Source organism: Symphodus melops, assembly GCF_947650265.1.
Source record: "Symphodus melops genome assembly, chromosome: 2".
Taxonomy (NCBI): Eukaryota; Metazoa; Chordata; class Actinopteri; order Labriformes; family Labridae; genus Symphodus; species Symphodus melops.
This window is the reverse complement of record NC_136692.1, coordinates 7,514,991-7,541,344: the sequence shown is the minus strand read 5'-3', so window position 1 is coordinate 7,541,344 and position 26,354 is coordinate 7,514,991. Positions and strand designations below refer to the sequence as shown.

The window sequence follows — 26,354 nt, the reverse complement described above, 5'->3', positions numbered from 1 at the left end:
CTTTTTTTTTATTATCTTCAAGCACTGATAAAAACAACACCCGAGGTTTTCATTAAATTACACGGGAGCACTGGATCTTTCCACACCCCTTTTTATTTAAATCATAATGTCTCATTTTAAGGAGCTCAATCACTGGAAAACTATGCATCTGCTCGAAAGCTTTACTAGACTAAAGTTAATCAGCCATGGGTGACATGTAAATGTATTCGAGTAGAGGCTAACACTAAAAGGCTCTGTAGGCAGATGAAGGAGGTTTATCCGATGTGAACAGCTGGATGTCTGCAGGGGACTTCAGCCTGATTGTTGTGAATGCTGATGTGACAGGAAAGGGGAGACTCGCAGCACACAGCATTGTACATTTCTATTCTCTTCTATGCAGTGAGGGTTATTTACAACTTTAAAAATAGAAGCATTAAGGCAGAGAGGCCAATCCAAAAAAGAAAAACCTGTGGGTTACAAGACACTGAGTGTTGCAAGACTGAACACAGGTAGAGAGCAGTGATCTGTGTCAACTCTTGACTGCACCTTTGGGCTGAAAAGAGTATGCCATTATGCAAACACTGTCTGCAACATTTCAATATCCTGTTTACTGCCCCATCCCCATGTGCAGAAGATCATGTGACGATAAAAACACGCAATGACAACTGATTACATATCCAGAGGAGACACAGCCTTCCCCGGCTGTTGTCCATGCTGTGTAAAACAGCAGCCATAACTATCCATCAATGTATTTTTCCACCATGTGTGCCACTTGCGCGTCACTGAGTGCGCACAGAGACCTGCCGCTTGAGAGGAGAGGCTGAACGCTCACACCCACATTCAACAGGCTCTCAATATACTTGCTCCATGTACAGATTCAGCTTGTGTTCTTATGTGGTGTGACTGTAGGATTACCCTGCATAAATTTGTTATGGAAACGCGTCTTTTTGAGGGATGGTGTTGTATTTAAGTCGCGCGCGCTATGGTGCATATATATACGCACATCCTCTCCTATATAGCTTTGTTCCTCAGTAGTTAGACGTGATTCGTTAAAACAGCAACCTTTTTTGACATATTGCGATTTAAGGAGAAGAGGATGGCAGCTTCACATAACGGATCCAACATGACGGGAAACCATACCAACCCGTTTGTGCAGCCGCCGTGGCGCGTGGCTCTATGGTCCGTCGCCTACAGCGTGGTGCTGGCTGTGGCGGTGTTTGGAAACCTCATCGTGATATGGATCATCCTCGCTCATAAGCGCATGAGAACTGTGACTAACTTCTTTCTCCTGAACTTGGCGTTTTCGGATGCGTCCATGGCGGCATTTAATACTTTGATAAACTTTGTTTACGCTGCACATGGGGACTGGTACTTCGGGGAGGCGTACTGCAAATTCCACAACTTCTTTCCTGTTACATCGGTGTTTGCGAGCATCTACTCCATGACTGCGATAGCTGTGGACAGGTGGGCTAATGAAATGTGGCCAAAACAATGCTAGTAAATTCTTCCCATTCACCCCCAAAATCCCTTTTCTTTTTAGGTGATTAGTTAGCCTATGGTAAAAAAAATAAAAAAAATACTTGTTCTTTATTAAAAGTGCGATGACTTAAGCCTCTATGAGGGAATCTTGCAGCCTTAATACAGTAACTCAAATCAGTGTGTGGTACCGCTTAAAGCTCCTGTGAAGATTTTCAACTTGTAATGAAACACATAAATTAAGAATGATTTTTTTTTTTTAAACCTACAAAAGCAAACATGACCATCAGAAGTAAGATTTATATTTCCATATAGCTATTATTTACGTCAGTTTGTGCTACTGAGTAAAACATTTGACTGTTAAAATGCAGCAGGAGGGCATCTTTTGTGTTCGGGAATACTGCTTTAACATGTAAAGGAAAACATCAGAAAAAAAGAGCTGTGTTCTTCATGAGTGGCAACATCAACAAAACATGAAATTGGAAGTTTCTCATGGGAGCTTTAAAGAACTGCTCTCCATTTCTAATAGAGTGGCAATAAAACCTCCTGATGGAGCAGCTTTTAAAATAACTTATTGGCAGTGCACATCACTTTGATGTAGAGTAAAATGATTGTATCTAATGTGCGCTCTGTTCTTACACTATCTCATTAGGCTTTAGTTGCCCTCCCGCTGAGATACATTTATTTTAGCTGCCAGAGGAGGAGTGAGTAATTACTTGTTTGTGACGTGCATTATTACACAGGAAAGTCATAGTTTACCAGCAGGGCGACTGCCTTCTTGCATACACCACACATCTATTTTTAATTTTCACAGCCATTAAAATCAGAATAGTTTTCTCTGCAGTCAATGATTATTAGTGTGCCAGCATCCCTGAAACACACACACACCATCCCTCCTTTCTCATTGCCTTAACGCTCTCTGACTCTCTATTTTGCCACATGTGATCACATCATTTCTTCTTCTGCTGCTGCTTAACACCTGTTTCTTCCTATTCTCTTCTGTCTTTATGCTCATGCTCGCTTCTGTGGTTTTCCAGTAATGTGATGATGCAATCATTACTATCAGCCGGGCTTTGATACCGATCAGTGGACCGTCCAGCGTCCTAATGTTGGAATAAAAGGATTAGACTGATGAGGAGGGTAAAGTCACAGACTGAACATAATGAAAACGGAGAGCCTGTCGACTCATCATGCAGAAACATCCATCATGTTGTGATACTGTGCAAGGTGTATTTCTCCACCAGTTCTTCTATTTAACACACAAAAGGGACACTGCTTGTCCTGAGTCCCTGCTCTTTTACTCTTTAAATCACCTCCACAGCTTTTTCTATGCATTTGTACACTTGGTTTGCAGCATCCATTTGATTCTGTCAGCTGTGTTCTGAGAATAAAAGCATTGGCTCGACCTACTTGATGCAGATGTAACCTCAGGCCATGCTTTTCCTAACCCTAATATGCCGTGCTGTCTCCGCTCTGATGTCTTGAAATGGCACAAGGCCACAGTTCTTGATCCTCTGTGAGTTTGTCCTTCCTGTTCGCTGTTTGTGCTGCCAGGCATGTTTCCTCAGGCACTGCAGCTAAACAATCGCAAGTTGCTGTGTGAAATAACTTGCAAAGCTTTAGAAGCCCTTTGTGACGATAAGACTGCATACTTTTCCTCTCCATTCCTCACAAACTTTATTTTCTAGTGTTGAAGACTTGGCTGTGAAGAATGCAGCCATATTATTAGTTCCTCACTTGAAGCAATTTATATACATCTTCGTGTTACGTGTGTAGGGAGAACTAGAGTGGTGGAAGCGCCTCCTGGAGAATTACAAGAGCTGTTTTCCAATTCAATTTATTCTTTGTTTCAGAAGTACAACGCTGAGATGTGTGCCTCTACCTGTATGCAATATACATTAGATTAATGGAATTGTCCCTCTGTGCCAAGGGCGTTGAAAGATTACTTCTTTAAAGTCTGGCATAATAACTGTCTTCCAAGAGAAAGGCTCTGGTTACTCTGGATAATTCTTATTTGATGTTGACAGTCTAAAGGAACCTCGCTCAGGAGACACAATAGTAAAGGCTGACAAAGACTTTTGCAGAGTATCTGCAGTTTTCTTCCTGGAACGAGGTTCTGTGGCTGTGTTAAAAGAGTCATGTTCCAATACTGAATCAGACATTTCACAGGTGTGTTCTCGAAAACCTTAACTTTATAGTACCAGAACTATCTGCATGGTTGGTTACAGTTTCGTAATCTGTTGTAGGTGTTACCTTTAAGAAACCTGTCCTTAAAGTATTTATTACTCTCTGAAATAGAGTTTAGCTGAAACCTTCAACGTACTCCTCTCCTCTTAAGATATTAGGTCAACACTTCACATTCATCTGTTTGCATAATGTTTGACTTCTGCAGCGGGGAGTCTCATATCTGAGGTCGTCTCTGCTTGTTAAACAGGCAGGCACACGATGACAAGGCTTCGAAAATATATGCTGTCCAAAAAACGATTTGTGCAGCTCAAGGCACAACCAACTCCAAGGTTGAATTACAAAAGATGAAATGGTTTATTCATGTTGTGCCGTGATCAAGTCCAGGCGATGTTGACGCCTCTGTGAATGTTCTTTGATGTGTAATCCTGTTAACGGTCAAGTGTTTCTGCTGTTTCATCATGGTAACTGTTCAGTCTGTCAGATCCACCACCCCTGCACGAGGTCAGGAGATCACAAATATGTCCAGACAGCTGTGGCACAAACCTGATTCAATGTCTAACTTCACTTAAAAACAGCGGGACACGCTCAGAATAAATGCCGCCTAATTTACGGGTGAATAGACGGGGGCATCTTTGTTCCAGAGAGAGTTTCAGCCCCAGAATTGGCCAGCCAAGTAGTCCCTTTCTTTACTATCTTATGAAGATTAAATTAGTGACTTGAAGCCTTTTGTTACAAGCAATTGAAAATCCTGAGGTGTGTTCATGTTCAGCAGGTTAATCTCCTGCCACTTCTGAGTGGTTCTCTGTACGGTTCAAGCCAAATCTCATCACACCGAGCCTTTTAAAGTGAGTCATCTATCATTTCCCTGAAAATCAAACACAGCAGTAATTGGACTCTTGAAGAGTGACTTGCAGAACATGAAGTTTAATATCGCTTGAGGGAAAAAAAAACAAGTTTAAAGAGAAAGTTTGATCACAGTTAGTAATCACTCATGCTTTTAAGGTAAGAGTGTCTTTCTAAATCATACAGGTTACTTTACTTTCCATACCCTTTTTGAATTACTTCCTACCTTGTTGAAACACTATTTAATAACACCTCTTCGTAAACTTTTTAGTCATCCGCTCAAGGAAGCTAAATTACTCTCAGCATTGTTGAACAACTCTCTGGTTTAGCAAGGTCCAAATAAATACATCAACCATGTCTTTGTAACCTGCTCACCTCTGATCTGCAGGTACATGGCCATCATCCATCCTCTGAAGCCTCGTCTATCAGCGAAGGCTACCATAGGAGTCATCGTGTGTATCTGGAGCCTGGCTGTGGTTCTGGCCTTCCCTCTCTGCTATTTCTCCACCATCCGAACGCTGCCCCACAGGACCCTCTGCTACGTGGCCTGGCCCCGCATGGCAGACGACTCCTTCATGTGAGAAGAAACATTTTGTAATGTCATTTGATAAAAGACTTTGATATCATTTGAAACCAGGCAGGGTAGCTCAGCCAGATCTTATCTGATAAGGGGGACCATGTTGTTCAATATGAAAGAGAAAAGGTGCAATGAGGTCCAGTGGTTCTTAATAATAAACTCAAGAGTGAATTGCTCACAATGTTGGACTGTCTCCTTAGATGCCTTCCGATACTGCAGTTAGCAGCCACCTTTTTGAAACAAAGCTGAATTGTTGTTGATTTATTATTATTATTATTATTGATTATTATTGTGTGTGCAATAAAAAGTCAGATATGACAGATCTTAATTTATTAGTTAGTTAGCTTTACGATTATTATTTTTTTTAAATATCTATGCTAATTTTGAACTATTTTATGTAGGCATATATTTTTAATATTTTGATATTTAATTTTTTAAGGTCCTTTTCAACTAGTTTAAATAAGTCTTGGAGTCCCCCAAAACACATCTGTGAAGTTTCTAGTTAAAACAACGCTATGATCCTGCATTATCATCCCTTTTTTTATCATGCCTATAAACTCTGTTTAGAACAGGCTGTTTTTGTGTCTATACCTTTAAATGCAAATGAACTCCGCCTGACCACTCTGTTCATCTGGAAGGGCTTGGGAGGCTCTGCTTTTCTTGCACCATGCACCTGTTTTCAGTTCAGATCATGGATGAGGAGGTGGATTCAGACAACAGAATAACACCTAGCTTTTGGATTGTCACCCATCTGGGGGAGAGGTTGCTGCTTTTTGTGATGTCATGAGGGGAACAACTCGAAATGGCCTATTTGAGCACACATTTTGTGAAACATTGAGTGGGGAAATGACAGAGAGTATGGACTTATTTCCTATTTTGGGAGTTTTTGGACAGGCTTAGACAGACAGGACACATATAAGTTTAAAAAAAATCATGGTGAAATGTATTTTGCATAATATGTAGCCTTTGATATTTGTCCATAGAGAGCAAAGTTAATCTGAGTCATATTCCTTGTTTGCACAAACACACCTGGCCAGTAACGCTGATTCTGACTCTGATTGAACGAATACCTGAGGAACTGTAGTCATTCAGTCAGAGACACACAGCATTTGAAAAAAGCTATTCAAACTTAATTTGGCCAGAAGCGGACTCTCAAGGGCAAATTTAAGGGATATAATGAGAAAATAGGATAGTGCTCTCGAGGCAGACATTCAATCCACGTTAAGATCTAATAAGCTAAACACTGTTTTGTAAAAAAAAAAATACAATCAATACAGAAATTAGAAGCCAAAGAGTGAAACTTTTCATTAACAGGATAAATGGAGTGAAGGCCAATACTGCAGCGACATGAAAATAATTGTAAACCTTGTTATCGAGGATGGTCCAACGCGTTATGTGCTTGTAATGGACACCATGCTTCTTAAGAGGATTACAGGGTCCTACTATTTTCCTGTCTGTAAGAATTACAATACTTCATTATTGATTCTTATTTTAAAGCAAATGATGCAGCCTGCATTAAAAATCAAGTTGTTCTTCTTGTTCTGTTTGGTTTAGAAGCATTAAACGTGGTGTCTTTTGTTGTAGTGGTTAAAATACAAGGCACAAGTGTTTGAGTTAAAAAACCAAAAACACATTCTACTATTGACAAAAAGTGAACAGCTGTCTCCTGTGCGTCAGTTGATGTTTTGTTGACCCATCCATCCATTAAATCCTGTTATGTGTGTTGACTATCCATGGTGGAAGCCTTGTAGCTGAATTATATACTGTATTGATTTAAGGCATTCGTAGAAATAGACTACCATGCCATTCCTTAGAAGGACAGTCTCAAATTTGTATGTAAACATTGGTGTAGAGCACCAATGCGAGAGCTTGTAGAACGGATTGCAGCCACTTAAAGCCCCAAATATGGTACATCATGTTCTCCCACTGCTCATGATATTCAGGCCCAAACGGACCCAAAAGGTTGTCCTGCTCCGTGCAAGTTGCTTCTGTATATGTGGTGGGAAGCCATCTGCACGTTTACTGTGCTGTTACGTTGACCAAGCTCATTTTGGTCCACATAAAGATGACGAGCTTCAAGGAAAGGGACTCCTTTTAAAGTTTGTTGAGAAGCGAGATATGGAAATGTAATATGAGTCTCCATGTTTGAAACAAAGCCTCCTGTCTGAATGGAGAAAGCAAGGAAAACTAAAAGAAAAAATAACACAAGCAAACAGTATTGATCCACAGACACACCGTTTGTTCTGCAGGCCAGTTAGGGGTGTGTGTTTTGTGAAATCTTTTTTTTTACTTACTAGTACAGGTTTAGTGGGCACAAAAGCTGATGCACAATGCTTCTGTGAATCAGGCCCAAAATATTTAAAGCAGCCACTTGGTTGGTTGAAGAATAAAACACTAAAATGACACTAAATCCTGTCCCCTTTTTCTCTTTTCTAGGTACCATATCATAGTGACAGTTCTGGTATACATGCTGCCTCTCGTGGTGATGGGCATCACTTACACCATCGTGGGGGTGACTCTGTGGGGAGGGGAGATCCCAGGTGACTCATCCGATAACTATCATGGACAGCTCAGGGCTAAACGGAAGGTAAGCATGCTTAAGAGGAAATAGTACAACATTCATTACCTTCATAACCTGGGGCGTCGCAATTAGTAGCTGTGAACATGATGATCTTTAAACTAGAAATCAGAGAAGAACCATTTGTAAATGTCTGCCACTGAGAGGCTGCTGGCTCCAGGTAATGACTACCTCATTTAGAATGTATACTCTGAACTGACAAAGAAAAGGACAGTTTTAAGAAATGTGTCAATTTTAAAAGTAGACAGTTTTTCTGCTCTTTTTGCAAGAGTAGAAGGCATTCATAATCTGCCAGGGAAGTTTTCCATTTTCTGTTGCCTTTAAAATGTGCTTCAAGCCTCCGTCTCTATTGATTTTGCTGCCGTGGTAAAAGCCTTTCTTGTCTGATGTGTGATCCTAGATCACCAACACACTGAATTAAAAGAATGTTGTGAAAACAAAACATTTTTGGAGGAGATAAAACATAAAGAGGTAATTATTTAGAGCATCTTTGGGCCTAATATTTCATTTTTTATTTAATCTATTTTTTTCACAACGAAGTCGTGCACGAGCAGCTGTAAATCGACAACAAAGATAGCCATTATTTTCACTACAATGAGATAACTCCACTACTTAGAGAGATAAAAGGAAAAGGAATCTTAAGGTCATTAGCACGGTTTCAAGCTTCACAATAGGAGTCGTTGGTTTCTTCAGTGGATAAAGATTTCCACCGGGCATAATGCAGTGAAAGTAAAAAACACTCTTTATCTCTTTGTGTGTGAAGCTGGTGGATATACTGCACATAAAACATTTCTGAGAACACAACCTTTGTGGTTGTCACTTTGCCTACATCAACAGTTTGTTCATTCATCCAGGCAGGCATACTCTTTGAAAACAGCCGTGTCTCTTAGTATTAGGTGTTATCTGTGCTTTGTATCTGAGGCCAAGGCCTTTCTGTCTCAGGAGTCAGTACACAGTCATGACACGACTTTGCAGTGCGTTTACTGCTAAATCAAGGAGTAAATAAAAAAGAGAAAAAAACATCTCGTGCGGTTAGAAAACAGGTGAGCGAGCAGACGGGAAGAATTACAAGATGGGCAGCGAATATTGAAGCAAAGGAGGAAAATAAAGTTTCATAAAAAAAACTTAAAGGACCAAATCAAAATGCAAACACATGTATATGGTTGTCTACGCGGATAAGGATGGGCCTTGAGCGAGAATATACCCAAATGCAGTGTCAACGACAATCTGGAGATGAGCTATTGGAAATTGCTGCAGAGTGATGAGCTCGGGAGACAGCAGGTGTGATTGAACAGGAGCTTGTGATTCGATGGTAACCAGAACACACCATCAGTGTGACACACACACACACACACACACACACACATACACACCTACACATACATGCACGCACACACTCATTTGAGACACAATGTGAGACAAATATCGCAGTCAAACATAAACTAGCTTTAATCATACTTCTGTGTTACAACCGTCAATATAAAATCAATCTCCATGTGTGAAGACTGATGGGTGGAGTCTGGTCACTGCCAGCTGCAACAACTAACTGCTCCTCTTTAATGAAGAAAAATAGATACATATTGATTCCAAGCACTGGTTGTGGATGGAAGGGATGTGTTACTGGCCGACACACTTTGCATTGAAAGTTGTTCAAGAAGGTGCAACAGCGCCGTATAAAACTGTTTAGACTTTTAAACCCACACAGAAGCAAATTAGATGATGCCAAGATAGCTAACACTATACACACTTCAGATCCCAGTTGATTGTTTTTTTGTTTCTTCACATGCAGCTGTTTCTATGCTCAAAAAAAATCCATTTTAAGCGCTTCACAGTTTTCCTGAAACTGTATCGGCCTTACCTCGCTGTTTATCATATTACGACCAGAAAATGGGTCTATGGGGATTCCTTACAGCTTGACTGTGAAGGATCAGTGAAAATGAATATGTTTACAGCATCTGTGTGTTTGTGAAAATTCCGTGTTTATCCAACTGTTTCACTGTTATATTTCTGCCAATCTGCTTTTTGTTGTGCAAGTGGTGTAGCTGCCACACGGTGGTATTTTGTGGGGGTTGATTTCATTGAGTTCACAGGCTCTCATTGGAGAAGGTTACAGGAAGTAGGAGTTACAAGAACTGTCAAGAGATCTCCAAGGTATTTAGGATTTACTGTCTGGTAAATAGATGGATTTCAATCAAGATGCAGTGGCAAAGGCAACCAAAGAAATTAATATGTAAAATGAAGCAATGAAAATGCTCAGTTCCTAAACAAAACTAGCCTTTGATGAGTTTGATCCTTCCTCATGGTCTTTTTTTAAAGATCAAAATCCAAGATCTTTGAGATGATGGGAATCGATAAAAAGTTCCATCTTACTTAGACTTGTCAACATCTTTGTTGAAAGAAATATTCACCAGTTCATAGTTGTGAGTGAATCATGTTTCAACAAGCACTGAGCCAAAGGTCTTCTATTTTCAGCTCGTGCCTGAAGCAGCTGAAGTGCAACACTAATGGCCTGTCATAAGTCTGACTCTTAAAGACAGTCTGTGTTCGATTTGTGTCGTAATAACCATCGATTCCATTGTTCTTTTTAGCTGAAGACAAACCATACTATGTGTGGATGTCCCTTTAGGTGTGCAGGTGTAAGGATTGAAATGGATTACCTCTACAAAACGTGATTTTTGCAGAAAAAAGCTCCACATCGTTGAGCTGTGGTTGATATGAAGTGTAATATTAACCTCCAGAGAAGATGTATTTTGTATACTAGACTGGGCAAAAATTGGGATGAGAATTGGTGTGTCTTTGTTTTTCAGGAATTGTCCATAAAGCCACTAAAAACAGAAGGAGACCACTTCCTTCTTTAGGGAGTGAGTTCTAGTCCCAAGTATTGTGGCTTTAGTCCCAAAACCTCCTGTGAGAGTTGATCCTTAAAAAAAAATCTAATCTCTATCCTGCTCACACCATGAAAAGGGCTCTTGCTGAAACAACTGAAGTGTACAGTATGGACCTTGAGTCTTCCAATAAAGAATTATTATGCCATGCGTTTAAACAGATTTCTTACTGACTGCAAAGAACACTTTCTATCACTAAGCAATGCTATGGCCTTAAAGCAGTGTGACTTAATGCATAAAAAAGGCTTCCAACCAGTGGTTTTAGTGTGCTAATGAATCTAAAGTTTGTTCAAGTCAACTGAATTAAACTCGTACAACGGAGCCAAAAATACTTTATTAGAAGTGACTGTCGAGAGACACACTAGTAAATTAATATGGGATCGTATTGATGGTGGGATGTGTGTGCAGATTATTATCGCTATATATCTTATATAATTATTTCAAACTGCACAATCAGGGCTCATAACTGTTAGACAATGTGTATCTCTAATGGGTCTATAGGGGCACTTACATAAACTCCATCTTGGATTCATAAATTCTCAGAGAGTTCATACAGCTATCGGCTTCTATCTCTCATCCAAGTCGGCTATATGCTAATTGGGTTAATTATATCATTATAAACTATCGTATGCAGCACTAAAGCATAAAAAAATCTGTTTTTTATAATGTGGTAGCTCTTGTTTTATTCCAATGAGGCCTGTCTGGGATAAAATGGAATTTTGAGCAGTATGAATAGGGCCTTAAATTTAAAATTCAATGAGATGGCCCTACAGTACATCTGGTTCATATTCAGTTGTTTTAAAAGAAGAAGAAAGGAAGTTAAATCTTTACAGTCAGAGCTTTAGAAAAATAGTCCCATCTATTTGATTTATGGTGGTTGATAAAGACACTTACATGATACTTCATTATTGTCAATGTGTTCCTTCACTTATTGGCATACATCTCTCATCCTGTCTTAATCCAGAAAAAAACGTGCGCTGAATGTGTTTGCATGTTGGCTTTGAAAAAGATGGGCAGCTACACAGTGTTGAAGAAGACACAGAGCTTTTACAACATAGTCACAAAGTTTCGACCAAGCGGCAACCTCCGATCTGCAAAAATGTAACCGAAAGTGCAAAATCCTGCAGTTTGTCCGGTGTCCACTTGAAGCTGGCTCCAGGAGCCCCTAAAGTCACATACAACATGTTCACAGCCTGGTACAAACAACAAAATCGGTCTGAATAGGTACTGTCATCACTGGCACACACTTAACGTGTGGTGAATAAAAAATAAATAAATAAAGGTTCTGGCTTGATTTTATGAATGGCATGTGCTAGTCATAGTTAGGCGCGTTGCTAACAGGATCAACAAGTAGGCGCGATGTAACGGTTTGTCGGCCTCAGCTCCAGCTCTCAGTCTGTCATGAGGTTGACTGAAAGGCTTAGTTAGTATTTCCATGACCGTCTGTCGTCCGCTGCTGTTACAGATGCTGACATCCCTCAGGCTTTGTCCATTAATATTCACAGTCTATTGTTTCGACCAGAGGTGTTCTTCAAGTGATCAGTTTTAAACGTTCAGTGCTGTTTCTGCACTGCCCTGCACCTACATGCTGTGTGTATCTCTGCCCCATTTTTCTTAGTAATACAGCGTTCACAGAACTTATTCACTTATATTGCTGTATTTATATAATTTACATGAGTCAGGGTAGGTTCAAATTCAATTCAGTTCTCTTCCCATGGGCTTTGTAGTCATTAAAGGGTGAGGAATACTTTTGCCAAAGCATTAGGTGCAAAATGATCAAATCTGTTTCTCGCAGGAAGCTTGCTGAGGGATGTCATCTTTGTCTCGCATTAAAAAATGGTTAGTGGCACTCATTCTTTCTTCAAGCTAACTAATGGGGAGTCATTTACTGGATTAATGAAGAGACATAATTCTGGTGCTTTAGCCCCAAGACTGTTGTGGTTGGTTAGAATTTAACTCGATATCCATTTTGTCTATTAAAAAGCTCATTAGCATGTGAGTTCCATTACCATCTTTTTTGTGTTGTTTTTTTTCAACAAGCAAATCAGCATCAAACTAATGTGTCCCTCGTCTTCTCGGATTTATTTCCCTCAGTTCATTTATATTTGTAAGTAAAACACTATGCCGAAGGTGATTCTCTTGGCAAAGTGAACTTCAGCTTTTTTTTTTTAATTGTTTTAATGATACCAAGCATTCAGCCCTTTTAATTGTATCTATGTTCAACATCTGTATTACTTGATAATAATTTGAGCTTTCTTTCTTCTGTAGCACTTTGAGATTTTAAAAATGTAAAGTGCCTTATAAATAAAATGTTTTATTTATTATTATTAAAAGACTTCTTATTAATACTGCTTTCCTACCACTTCTTCTTGTACTTTGACTTCAGCACATGTAAATAACACTGCTTGACCTACATGCTTTATTGACTTTATGGCCTTACTCAATGCTCACCTGTTGAGTGAACTTTGTAAAATGGGATTTGTTTTTTGTGGGTGACTATATAAAACTTACTGCTGACGGAGATTGTCAAGGAGCAGAACAATACAGACAGAGAAAATAGAACGAGGTGACGATGGAAAGACTGGACCTTGGTTATAATTTATGTATTTAACAGTATAATCAGGGTTGTGTAAAGTAATTCTTGGGATGGTTTTTGAAGTGGTCTCCATCATCACTTCTCTCTCTCTGTCAGTGCAGGTGGGAGTGAGTTACTAACACTAGGAGGACGCTCGGTGTTTGTCATTAAAACTTTGTCCCAACAACCTTAAATTACAATCACAATTCCAGTAAAATAAAATAAATGTAAATTCTTCACTGCATGACTGTGTCACAGATTTAATCTCATCCTCGGTTTTGCTTTACTGTGTGCATATCTTTCGCCATCTAAAGCAAATCTCACACAATGTCACACAAATGAACATGTGCTACTTTGACATAGGTAAGTAACTATAGCTATATCGAAGCGCTAAAATAGTGCTGAAACATGAGAACCAAAGTCCAAATGTAGTCAAGGAAATTTCAAAAGTAGCAAAAGAGGACATAATACTAAAACAGGAGTATCGAATGGTGCAGTATAAGGCACACATTGAAACGCTGAAATTCATCAGAATGCCGGAAAATACTTTTTGGTGGTTGCATTTTTCATAACATCCTGTTCAGTTTATCTGCAAAATGTATTTAATCTACAATAGTTGACTTCATGTAAACACAACGCTTCATTTAACTTCTATTCTTAAGTGGATTTTATAGAGAGCCAGTGCAGAGCACTGTCCATACATGAGTTATGTGGTCCCTTTCCCCTGTTCTAGTCAGTACATGAGCTGTAGCATTTTGGACCACTTGAAGAGTCTTTAGAGACTTGCAAGTAAAATGTCATCACCTCGCACACATACGCTTGCTCGAGGAGAATTAGATTCTGCGGCGTATTTCTCACATCAGCTCTCTCTCTTCCTAAAATAGTTGCGGGCCTGCAGGTGAAACTCTTGATCAGATATACATTTACATGCAGCTCACCCTTAAACTTCAGGATTTTGTGCAAGTGTGAAAGCACTATTATCAACATTTAAATGATTAACACTTAGAACCAAGACCGAGTGTTTCCCAGTACTGTAGCCTGTGCATACTGTATTGTACATCTAAGGATTCGCAGGATGTTTTTCAGGCGTGACATTGTGCTTTCAGGCAGCCCTTCACATGCGTCAGTGAGGTATTTTCTGCCTTTCACACATTTCTCGTCCTGTAAGCTTCCTGCCAACCAGGCACCAAGACAATCCCTTGAATCCAGTTGACATTTTGTTTGCAAAAAAACCTCTCCTTTTATTCCACCTTCTCCCATGCCAGAAAATTGATCTGAAATAGCCTTTAAATTACACAGACATGTTTCCATGGGCCAGTTTGGTGCAGATAGGCTTTTGTATTAAATGGGAGTGCATGGAGGCACTTCACATTCTGCTCTCAAACCCTTATGAAACCTCTTTAACAAAAGTCACTGCAGGGCTCAGCCAATTACTTGTGCTTCTCTGTCCTGGTTAATATTGGTATCTTCTAACAGGACAAAAAAACACCTGTGAACATTTGCCTCTTCGAATTTGAAGACATGGAATTATGCCCTCTTCCAGAGATATTCTCCCAGAAGCAACATTACGCCCCTGTTAAGTAAATTCCCATTGCAGTGAAAATGATTCAAATGTAACAGTATGGCTGCAGATTGTTGCAAGTAAATATGCAAAATAATAACCGTGTCACGGGTTGATGACACTACAGCAGGAAAAGTCAGCTGTCACTTTGCCGAAACAGACAATATTTTGTTTTGTATTCTGTCTTAAAATAATTGTAGATGAAAATCAAAATGAGCTCCAGAGAATCTATGTCCATTCTTTCTACTTTCTTAAACCAGTTTACGAGTAAGATATGTTTTCTTTTTATCAAATGTGCATATTGTGAAACTTGGATGAATAGCCCAGGCTTTTATGAAGCTGAATCTATAAACTGCCTTTTTGTGGGACCGGTGAAAAGAAAGAAAATAAATATTTTATTATTATTGTAAATTTAAGCTATTACAAAAAAACAATATAATCATTCACAAAATCAATTCAAATTGAAATACAAATGAATAAGTCAATCTTGCTTTGCAAAACTATGCCAACAACTGTGGGGGAGGGAGAGAAGAATCTGTTGCTATGATCACTAATGTGAGTGCTCTCCCGGACAATAGAGTTGTGTAAACTTCTTAGAATTCGTATTGAGACCTTATTGAGACCTGCTTTAATTTGCAACAACATACAAAGTTGATCAAAAAAGGATGAAATTGAGATGGGGTTTTTAAAAAAAAGTTGTATGGTAAATTAGATTCTCCACGTTCAATTATCAGAGAAGTTTTTGAAACGCTATCTTATGTCACAAGTTGTTTTACACCTGGCAATGTGCTCAACTATCTGCTTGATCACTGTAAGTTAGGCTTCTGCCCCAGGCTCAGCTCAGAAAAAATGTACAGTATTATAATGTATTAAAATCCTTTGTTGTTTGTAGATGTGTTCATTTCTATACTTTAGATGTGCCAGTTGAGTGATGGCGTAAGCTAGATATAAGCTTTTTATTTCACATCTTCCTGTCCTGTCTTGATAAGCCACGCAAACCAGTTGCTACCTGCAAGTGCAAATTAAACAGAAAGATATGAGAGTGGAGTCAGTGTCAGAGTTAGTGTGGAGTCACTCTCTGGTTAGCTAGCCAGGCTAACTTGCAAATTTGGCAATAAGGTCTATCTATGAAAAGAGCAACGTATTTATTTACAATTGAAAGTATTTACCATTGACCTGTTGAAAACAGCCAGGATAGTAAAGTGGTACTTTAGTCCTGCCTCCGACTTAGCAAATAGTCAATCATAGATTGGGATTTTGGGGTAGCACCTGGGGTGGCCAAACAGATTTTAAGTGGGACCCATACCACCCCTATGTTCACATCCCTGATTCTCTTCTTTGTGTGTTGTTGGTTTACTGTTTTTTTATATAGCAGCAATTATGAAACACCAAAGCGGTGAGATATCCTCCCTTTGAGGTCTGTTCTGCTCTGCTCTAAGTGAATGGTCCATATTTCATCTTTACTCATCTTTTTCTATTGTGGAGCCATTGTTATATTCCATTTCTGAGGGTAGTCCATGCAATAAACATCAAAGTCTCTCTGAGTATGCAATTACACAAACTTGAAAAACCACATATTTCATAGCATATTAACCTAAACACCTGATGAAAATGTACATCTGGTTCTGCACTGAACCCATTTTGAAATCCATTATATGGTTAATGGAGCATTTTTTTTGTCCTTATTTTCTGTGAGTCTCATTCCCCCATTAAATCTTTTTTTAAAAGCATTGGTGAACAAATTTTATATTTCAAATTTTTAAAAATCTTGTAACTCTCTTTCAATTTATCTCAGTCTATAATCATTCACTAGCATTAGATACACTATTTGATTGTTGCTTGCAATCAATACAGCTCTGTCCTCCAACAGACTGGAGAGAAACCTCAGCCAAGATAAATTTTTCATAACCTTACTTCACATTTCTCAAAAGTGCTCAGGACATAAAGGTACAAGAAGAAAACTCAAAAAGGCTTTTTGTTTTGCTCACAGTTGCTCTATTGTACCGTAAATTCCGTACTATTGAGCGCACCTGGATATAAGCCGCACCGGCTAAAAATAAGTAAATAAATGTATTTGTACATATATAAGCCGCACTTGATTATAAGCCGCAGGTGTCCACGCTATAACAAGAGCTATTTACACAGACGTAGGCTACCAGTAACATCCGCAAATACTCTCCCCCAGCGTTCTCTCATACAGCCACTCAACACGTTCTCGCTGGTGCATTCACTGACTCTCCACATAATCGGAATTATGAACACATTATCAACTACTGACTTTACAACATGAACCGTTACAATACGAAGCCTAGCCGACGGTGTCTGTAACACGGCTGATGAAAAAGATGACCGTAATATATTTCACAAGAAAAAGTCCATCCATTCACTGCCTCAGAATGACTTCATTACTCACTTCCTCAGTCTCTGTTGTCGCTGTCAGTGTCATCTTAACGTGCAGCAGCTCTGTTAGCTTCTTTGACAGCCAGGTCGATCGCCTTTAACTTGAAAGCTGCATCATATGTATTTCTCCGTGTGTTTTCCATCATGAGGGTGCGTGCATGAAGCGCAAAATGACTGATATTAAGATCCGACGTGACGAAGTCAAATGTTTTTGCGGCAGAAGCTCATTGTCCCCCATAAAAAATCCATGCATTAGCCGCACCGGAGTAGAAGCCGCAGTGCTCGAAGTGTGAGAAAAAAGTAGCGGCTTATAGTCCGGAATTTACGGTAGTTGTTATTCCAGTCCCGCACCTGCATACCTTTTCATAGGCAGACGGAAGATATTGTCTCTGTACGTGACATGCAATCGTATGTTTTCCTTAAGTAGCCAGACCTTTTCTTTCTGCCTTGCCCCCTGGAAAATAACCTTCAACCTTACAAACATTGATTAAATATAGAGGGAATTACTCTGGTCTCAGTGTCCTCAGAAAACAGTAGTCAGTGCGCCGTGGCAAAAGGTAGAAATAATAGAAGACATTGTGAATGTTTAAAATGAAAGAACCTTTCATATGGTTTCAGTCAGAATAATGTGAATGTGTCATATTTGAGAGCACCTTTTTAACTACCAAACTTGCCTCATATTCTTTTAATGAATTTCAAGTAGTTAAAAATTTACCGCCCCCCAAAATCTCTTAAGTGTATAACAGTGAACCATGGATCCAGTCGGGCAGATGGCTGTTTACTAATGAGTTCGGTTCTGCTCGAGTCTTGTGCTTGTTAAAGAAAGTTTAAACTGCAACTGTTGCTAAGTGCTTTCTCATGGTGGCTAAATATTGGCTCTCTCTTTAGATAATTCAATAGTAGAATACGGTCCAGACCTGCTCTTTTTGTGATGTGTCCTGCACCATACTGAGGATTTGGCGCTACACACACACACACACACACACACACACACACAACAAATGATTTATTTATTGATTAATTGAACTCCTCAAGTCTTGCTTGTTGAATGATGGATATCAGCAAGTTCACCAATAGATCATAAAATATTATAAATGTGCGTTGGTCGAGGCTGTTTGCAGACAGACTAGGCACACATGTTTTGCATAATCGGCTATGTGACCTTTAAGATTGACCCAGTATATTAATATATTGATATATTTCAATCAAAGTGTCAACCTTCAGGGACATATTGCTTTATATTAAAACGCACCCTTGACATTTTCTTCGTGCTGGAAATGTTTTGGGAATAATTAAAGCTGCTTTAACAGTCTTAGATATTTTTGAAAGGCGATAACAAAATGACCTAGCTAACAATCCACACTTAGAGGTCATCTCTCTGCTCAAGTTACGGTGCGGACAATAGACAAAGAAGCGCAAACAGAAAAGGAAGTAGTAATCAATGGTTCTCAATATACTCATTTACACCACTTTAATGATTTCTATGGTTCTACCCAACAGTAAAAAAAAAACTTGGAAATATAAAATATGTTTATAACTTAACAATTTGAATTCTTGAACAACATTGCCTTTGGAAACTTCCAACTCTCCTTTGTTTGTTCATTACTGTCTAATAAGGACGACCATTGCATGCAGTTTCCTGTCTTTATATTCTTCTTTCAGTTCACTTGGCTTCCTTTTCGTTGCTGTGGATTCCATATAGCAATTATTATTATTATTATTAATATATTTTTGCACCACTCTCATTGCACAACATCTTAATGTGAAAATGAAGTCATTTTTCATTTTTCAGCCGACAGACATAACTGCACCAATGTTTTTTTAGTTGTCAGCGCACACTTTGTTCTGTTGAGGACTGACTACATGCAGACATTCCATTATAATATACATTAGGTAATCATTGTTGAAAATGGGAATTCTTTAATAATAGGCTCTGACTTTTTCATTATCCCTCATAATGAAAATGCTGTGAGTGCCACGCAGTCAGTCTTTCCACATCTGAGTGTTTTTGTGTCTTAATGTGTGTGTTTGTGTGCTTGTGTGTGTGTGTGTGTGTGTGTGTGTGTGTGTGTGTGTGTGCGTGTGCGTGTGCTTACAGCCATGAAAAGAGTCCAATGATGTTAACATAAACCACTGCACAGCTTTTCCTAAACCTCCTGTGCTTTGCAGGATATACTTTCAGTGTTGTTTATGTAGCTGTGTAACCCTGTCTCTCTGTCATTTGATGAGTCACAGCCCCCACAAACTGTATAGTACACTGACTGGTACTTTTTTTATATTTCAAAACTACACTTTATGACCTTACAGGGTCCTAAATAGATGTGTATTCAGTGCCTTTGAAGTGTTCTCTTGTCTCTCAAACCATCGATGCCTATCAAATGTCAAACGCTAATATTATTTCCTAGTCTGGTTTTGGTGAAAAGTGGACAATACAAGTTGCCTCTGTAGATTCAGAAATGGATTGGATGCCAACCTCTAATTTTTGCTTTGCTGATGAGTAGATTTAAATATAACCATAAAGATTGCCCTACAGCACCAATTAAACTGTGTGTCATCACTGCACAGAACATCAAGATGTGTCACTACTTTTTTAAGACTTGAGGTGCACATTTCTCAGCGAACGGTGGAAAAATTGAATTGAAAGAATTTAAAAAAAACCCAAGTGAATTATTTAGTCATGTGTGTGTATTGGGTCGGGGGGGTATAGATTTTTACTGTATATGTATGTACTGTATGTGTATTGTACATGTGAGTGTATGTGTGTATGACGGCATCGGTGTCGGTTTTGTACCTGTTTGTGCTATTAGCTGTCAACCAGATGTAACTTGTTAGGTTTTTGTGAGCAAGCTCTCCATATATACATTATCTAAATTGATTAAACTCTTTTAGGGACAGCCATTGGAAATTAGCATTAGAAATGCTGTGGTGCAGTGCATTGTAAAATTGTTGTTCAGCTCTCCATCTGTCCCTGCCAAAAAAACACAGTTTTGTGCTTTAGAAGTTTTCGCTCATACCTGTCATCTTCTTTAAATAATGCGTCCTTCATAAAACACCGAGAGTGTTCATTGTAGAATTGTTTGGCTAACAACACAGTCACAATAACGTTTAATAATTGGTTTGAGGCACCAACATCTTCAAAGAAGGGTGACATGTTCACAGTTTCAGAGTTAAGAGGGTTCATTGATTATTTTTTTTTGATAGTTTAGAAATAGATGTACTTTCTCTGTTTTTGTTTTCATAGTTCTTGGGGCATATGCCGAATTGAAAGGTCCCATATAGACTGTTGTAAAGCAGACCGTGCTTTAAACGTTTCTAAAGTCAGCTTTATATATCGTGAATGTTTACATAATAAAATGTATGGATTGTTTCAGATTCAGTCCAAATATGGGCTGCACAAGACCCGAGAGCACTATAGAAAAGTGTTTCTCCACCTTTTGTTTATTTCTCTTTCCAGCCTATTGAGAAACGAGACATCCTTTATAATAATAGGACAGCTTAGCCTTTCAAATATTTGCTAATAGGACACCAAGGACTATAAGTGGATGTCAAACACTTTCTTTGTCGAACTCAAGTTGATCCCACAAACATGAAAGTGCAAAAAGCAGATGCATTATGGCTTTACCCCTGTGTGCCAAAGACCTTTTGTTGTTGTTGAGAAACCTGGAAGTTTATTTTGAGTCACTCTCACATACACCATCCTGCTGCCTGCTGCCATATGCAAACAAATGTGCATTAATACCCAGAATATAGTCCACTAACCTCAATAACTCAACTCACTTTAACTGCATTCATATAGCACCTCTCATGCATCACAGCATGCAACCCAAAGTAATCAAGAACTGCCAATTTTCACAACCACTACCACCACCGTTCACTGCCAGATCACAGAGATCTCTGAGGTCTAACTTCCGAGTGTGCCAGCAGCGCTCTGCTCTGTTTCAAACAAGCTATGGGTCTGTTTGCAATGTGGCTAGCTGAAAGCTCACGTCAAGCTAGACTGAATTGATTGAGCCGGACAGAAAGTCAGACTAGTAAACGCAGTCAGTTAAAAAAAACCAACTAAATATTTTCCATAACTTTTTTTCAACATTGGGTCAAAAACCGGCACCGAATGTACAGTAAAGAAGGGAGTTACAGTAAATCAAGACACAGCAACGTGTTGTCCGATGTTTTTTTTTCTTTATTCCCGCGTGATCTTGTAGTTCTCGTGTGACGTGTGTAACTGCACAGCTGCTCATGGCTGCGCTTAGATGGAAGAACATTTGGGATAATAAGTAAGACAGAGATGTCCAACAGGCAGAGACGAGTTTCCTCAGTATAAAGAGTGTTAACTTAAATGGTGAGGTGAGTATTTCCAAGTGGTAGTATTATCATATCATGTAAATGAAGTCTTTAGTCTCTGACTCAATGCCGACTTCATAGAGACTTCAAAGAGATGCACTGACTTACGTACTATTGATTTGATTATTTTATTACAAACAATAACATGAGAACAGCAAACGGCATTTCTGTAACATTCAAAGAATATTTACTTTTATGTATATTAGTAAAAAATTAATAAGTGAGAAATATCAAGACAATGCTGTTTAATACCAACTGGAAATAAAAGACGCAGACCAGAATTCCAAAATGGCACAAAAAAAAGTTGCTATACATCCCTGAAACTTGAGTTATAGCAGCTGAATTTCAGTTGCATTTCTTCTGAACTGTAGCCAGATGTCTGAGGAGTGTTTATATGGAAATTAAAACACAAAACTAGACTCTTTACCTTCCCCTTTTGTCCCTTTTTACTGCTGTAATACTCTGAAAGACTCTCTGACAATAGAGCAAGTCACATTCAAGGAAACATTTACAGAGTACTTAGGAAAACTGCTCTGGTATTTACATCTTAAATTAGTTCTGTCACATCCTTTTTAAAGTTTGAAGTGTATCTTCCTAGGAGAATTACAGTCTTTATTTTAGCCCTCAATGGTATCAAGGAAAGTTATTTTCACATCATTGCTTTGCAGCCACCTAGCTAAGTTTACAGCACAGCTTGCAATGTACCATAAACTTACTTGAAACATGGACTCAGCACAAAGGATTGCAAGGACCTGTGTTTGGATTTCAGAAAGGGGTACGGGTCTGTTTTGTCTCTGTTTGCATGTCTCTCCTCGGCCTGTTCCCTGAGAAGACGCACACAGTGAACTGGACTGTGTTCCCAGAGGAAATCCTCAGCAGTTCAGTCAGTTCACTCTCAAACAGACAGAGAGATTGAACTATTGAATTCATGACACTTTTCAGAAAAAGTTGTTAAAGTAATTTTAACTGAACACAGTTTGCTGTCCTTCAGTTCCAAGCTATAGGTTTTCTGTTAGGACACTAAACTCTCAAGGTTGCGACCTCCACAAAGTTAATACAACTTTTAAAGCAATCACTGAGCACATGAAATAGAAAGTAAAAAAAAAAAAAACAAGTTAAAAAACAGTCTTCTTCCTCTCAATGTCAAACACAACCGACTCAGCAGGACTTTCTCCGGGGACTTTCCTTTTTTTTGCCAAGATTACACAATGATTTGGCTTTCAGATGGCTCCTGCTTGACACAAGAGGATTTTTTGATATCAACTGAAATTAATATCTAACTCACCCGAAAATTACTTGTTGTCCACTATGCTAGCTTGTATCCCCTGTTGTGTTCTGATCAGCTCCACTTTATAGTACAGACTAACTTTAAGAAAATTGGAGTAAAAAAGCATTCTTTAATGTTTGATGCTCCTACTTAACAAAGTAATTCTCCTGTATTAGACATGTTTTATTATCTGAGATTTTTTTTTAAATCTTCTCGAAGTTGTCGGGAATGCGCTCGTGAAAGGGGCTTCAGACAGCGTCTTGTTGCAAAGCAATCCCTTATTTTCGGTCTGAGGCAGCAGGTGTGTGCAAAATGATGGAATAAAGAAAAGGACTGAAATTATACACACCACGCTCCACCACGAAAATATTCATCACTTTCACAGTGATGACGGGTTAGCCATATTGTTTCCTTTCTCTGTAATTCCCTCCTAAATTAAACACAGCTGTCCTTCTCTGACAGCTCATGAATGTCTGTGATCATGATTGACTCTCTCTGCTGCAGGTGGTGAAGATGATGATCATCGTGGTGGTGACCTTTGCCCTCTGCTGGCTGCCTTATCACGTCTACTTCATCGTAATGGGTCTCAACAAGAGTCTGAGCAGGTGGAAGTACATCCAGCAGGTTTACCTGTCAGTGATGTGGCTGGCCATGAGCTCCACCATGTACAACCCCATCATCTACTGCTGCCTCAACAGCAGGTGAGTGCCATCAGGACCGGCGCTGATCCAGTTGCCCCAAAACGTCTTTACTCTGACGCTGGTATTTAACGAGGCAGCTAAGATTGACTTAATTGCATTATTACATCACATTACATCAGCAAGTCTAAGGACCATAATGCTTTGCACTGGATTATCTCCTCGAGTAAAAAGAGATAAAGAGGTGGGCATGTCAAAGCTGGTCAAATCATCAGTGGGGATTTAATCCAAGCAGAGATAATAAAAAGTTCAATATATGTGACATTTTAGAAGATACATGTTTATTAAGCTTATTTGCATGTTACTGTTAATTTCATTTTTTATGGAACTATTTTATGTTTTGGTCTGTGTCACCGGTGAAAATGGAATTGATTCATTATTGAATACATATTGCTCTTGTCCAGTTGTGTGGCCTTTCAGTGAATGCAGCCCTTAATGCATTTAGCCAGCCAGAACAAGCCAGCAAACTACCAACATCGTGTGAAATACTTTAAACTGATGTTAAAACTCATATAATTATTGTACTTCAATCACTTAACTTTTCACTGTGTGAAACACTGAATTTTGTAATGTGGTTTGAAAAACCTTCAAGGACACCTTTTTCACTTAAAGAGCTCATTTTCGAAGGAACATTCCAGAGAGATGCAATCTGATTCTTGGAAAAGAAAAGCAGTAGCATTAACAGAACATTCAAGGTTATAAAAAGACAACTGAAGGTAAAGACAGGTTTCTTTGTGGTAATTCCCCACTTCTTATTTTCCTGCTCTGCCCTCTGTTTGTCTCTCTTCTACCTCTTCCTCTTCTCGACATGACCACAGGTTTCGTGCAGGCTTCAAGCGAGCGTTTCGCTGGTGCCCATTCATCAAAGTGTCCAGCTATGACGAGATGGAACTACGCTCCACACGGCTACACCCGACACAACAGAGCAGTATGTATACACTGTCAAGAATGGATACCACCGTGATGGTGGTTTATGATCCGGCCGAGGGCGACGGCAGTGCTGGTGGCGGCTCTTCAAGGAAGCACTCTCAGTCATCCAGGAAGATAAGTTACGTCACGTCTCGCAACAGTGAGATCAGCAAATGCAACGGCAGCAGTGCAAAAATGCAAAACGGAGAGGCTCCGAGCTCTCAATCAGAAGAGTTCTCCTGAAGGTTGATCCTGTTGACTTTCACTCGTGCAAAGGTGTTCTCATGCATAATCCGGTGTACATACAAACAGTGCATGTCATGTGTGCTTAATTTAGACTTAGGTGCATAGTAATCAGATGTGTGGATGCTTTAACATACACAGAGGGGCCACATGGATAAAGTCAAAGATGGATTACTGAGCAGGATTAGTGCGCAGAGGCCCCAAGGAGAGCAAATGTTTCAGCAGTTTTCATCAAAATTCACTTTGTCATTTTATATTTTTGTGAGGACAGTTTATTTTATTTATACAGAGTGAAATACAAATGTATTTAAATTGTGAATTTTCTATCATAACACATTGCACAGAGGCAAATATGTAATATAAAAAGTGTTTTGGTGATTTTTGATGTGACGAGTATAAATGCTTTTTAGTTGTTGTTTTTTTTTTACGAGCAGTGTTAACATGCAGATTGGAAACGACAGCAGCGTCAGGAGGACTGTTGCTTGCATATTCTGGATAGATTTCTGACTCCTTCAGGGCCCCTCTGTCCTCGTGCATTGGCAACAACAATGTTTTGCTTTGAATATAAAAAAGAATTATAATCGTGAGAAGAATTTATCTAGTGGCTGCAAACTAAAGCTTGACTTTTGCAAATGTGGTAAGATAGTGCTTTTATTTTAACTGGGTGCTTTGGTAAACACTCATAAAGCCACTTTACACTTCCAGCATGAACAAACATTGAAAATGCAGAATCTCAATTTATTGAACTATATATGGACCACGATGACACAGCGGCAATGTTCTCAATAATCAGAAACAAAATCTAGGCACAGCTTCAGAAGCCAGCTAATAAAACAGACATGTGCTTGTACAAACATTAAAATCAACTTGACAATATTATTGTACTACACTGCATTACTACACTGTTTTATTACCCAGCAATGATAATAACAGAGGAGCTTAGAGAGAGCTAAGTTTATATTTGGTGGTTAGGGTTAGAAGGGAAGGGTTAAAAGTTTAAAATACAAGACATTCCCTTCTGGCTTCTGATGTGTTCAAGATGCCAGATTTAATATATCCTCTTTATTTCGTATCCATGCTTTTTAAATGTTTAGCCCTGAAGTGGCTCAATACATGTTAGCTGTGTTCTTTTGCCTTCTGATTGGTTGTCACCATAGACTGTTAATATTAATGGACGAAACCTGAGTGACATCAGCCGTCAGTTACAGCAGGGGGAACCTGAGGCTCATCGGCAGCCACCGCCATGCTGGAAATGCAGTCACAGCCTATAACTTCCAGTTAGCTTAACAACAGGCTTAGCTGAGGTGGGGTTTCAGCCTCTTCAGGAACTGTTACATTTCTCTGCCTGTCAATTGTGTCAGCTCCGCGCCTAACTATGGATAACAAGTATAGTTTTCAAAATCAAAACAAAGCTGTTTAAAAAAAAGAAGAAGAAAGAAATCACCCCTGTAAAGTGTTTTCAAGTGATGACTAACTAATCAGACCTAGTTTTTTTGTGCTGGGTTATAAAAATGTTAATTTATGCTGTAAAACGGCTTTTTTTGCTTGTCATGTTTATATGATTTTGAGTGTTCCTGGAGCCAGCCTTGATCAGACACTCGAGGAACTGCAGGATTTGACACTTCCGCATTGGATTCATTTTTCCAGACCAGAGGTTGCCGCTTGGTTATCACGTTGACCCTGGGTCCATCCAGATGTTCAGCATTGACTGTTTGGGTTGTTGTATTCCTTTTGGAAGCTGTGAAATGAAACTGCTTCTGTGAAAGAGACTGAACAAAGACATGACATTTAAGCTTCCCACACTGGAGTGTGACATCACAGGAACGCGACCACCC

At 39.2% G+C, this 26,354-nt stretch overlaps 1 protein-coding gene across 1 annotated transcript; it reads left to right on the top strand.

The window, feature by feature from the left end:
• Nucleotides 1-840: 840 nt before the first annotated feature.
• Nucleotides 841-25,138, top strand: tacr3a (tachykinin receptor 3a). The gene is made up of 5 exons (XM_079338128.1): nucleotides 841-1,443; nucleotides 4,874-5,062; nucleotides 7,499-7,649; nucleotides 23,174-23,370; nucleotides 24,186-25,138. Exons 1-5 carry the CDS (start codon nucleotides 1,076-1,078, stop codon nucleotides 24,517-24,519), a joined length of 1,239 nt encoding a protein of 412 aa, XP_079194254.1. The 5' UTR covers nucleotides 841-1,075; the 3' UTR covers nucleotides 24,520-25,138.
• Nucleotides 25,139-26,354: the final 1,216 nt, after the last annotated feature.

Coding starts and splice junctions, on each gene's coding strand:
- tacr3a (XM_079338128.1), top strand. CDS start 1,076: ATGGCAGCTTCACATAACGGATCCAACATGACGGGAAACCATACCAAC. Junction 5,063..7,498: donor ATGGCAGACGACTCCTTCAT/GTGAGAAGAAAC, acceptor TCTCTTTTCTAG/GTACCATATCATAGTGACAG. Junction 23,371..24,185: donor TACTGCTGCCTCAACAGCAG/GTGAGTGCCATC, acceptor ACATGACCACAG/GTTTCGTGCAGGCTTCAAGC.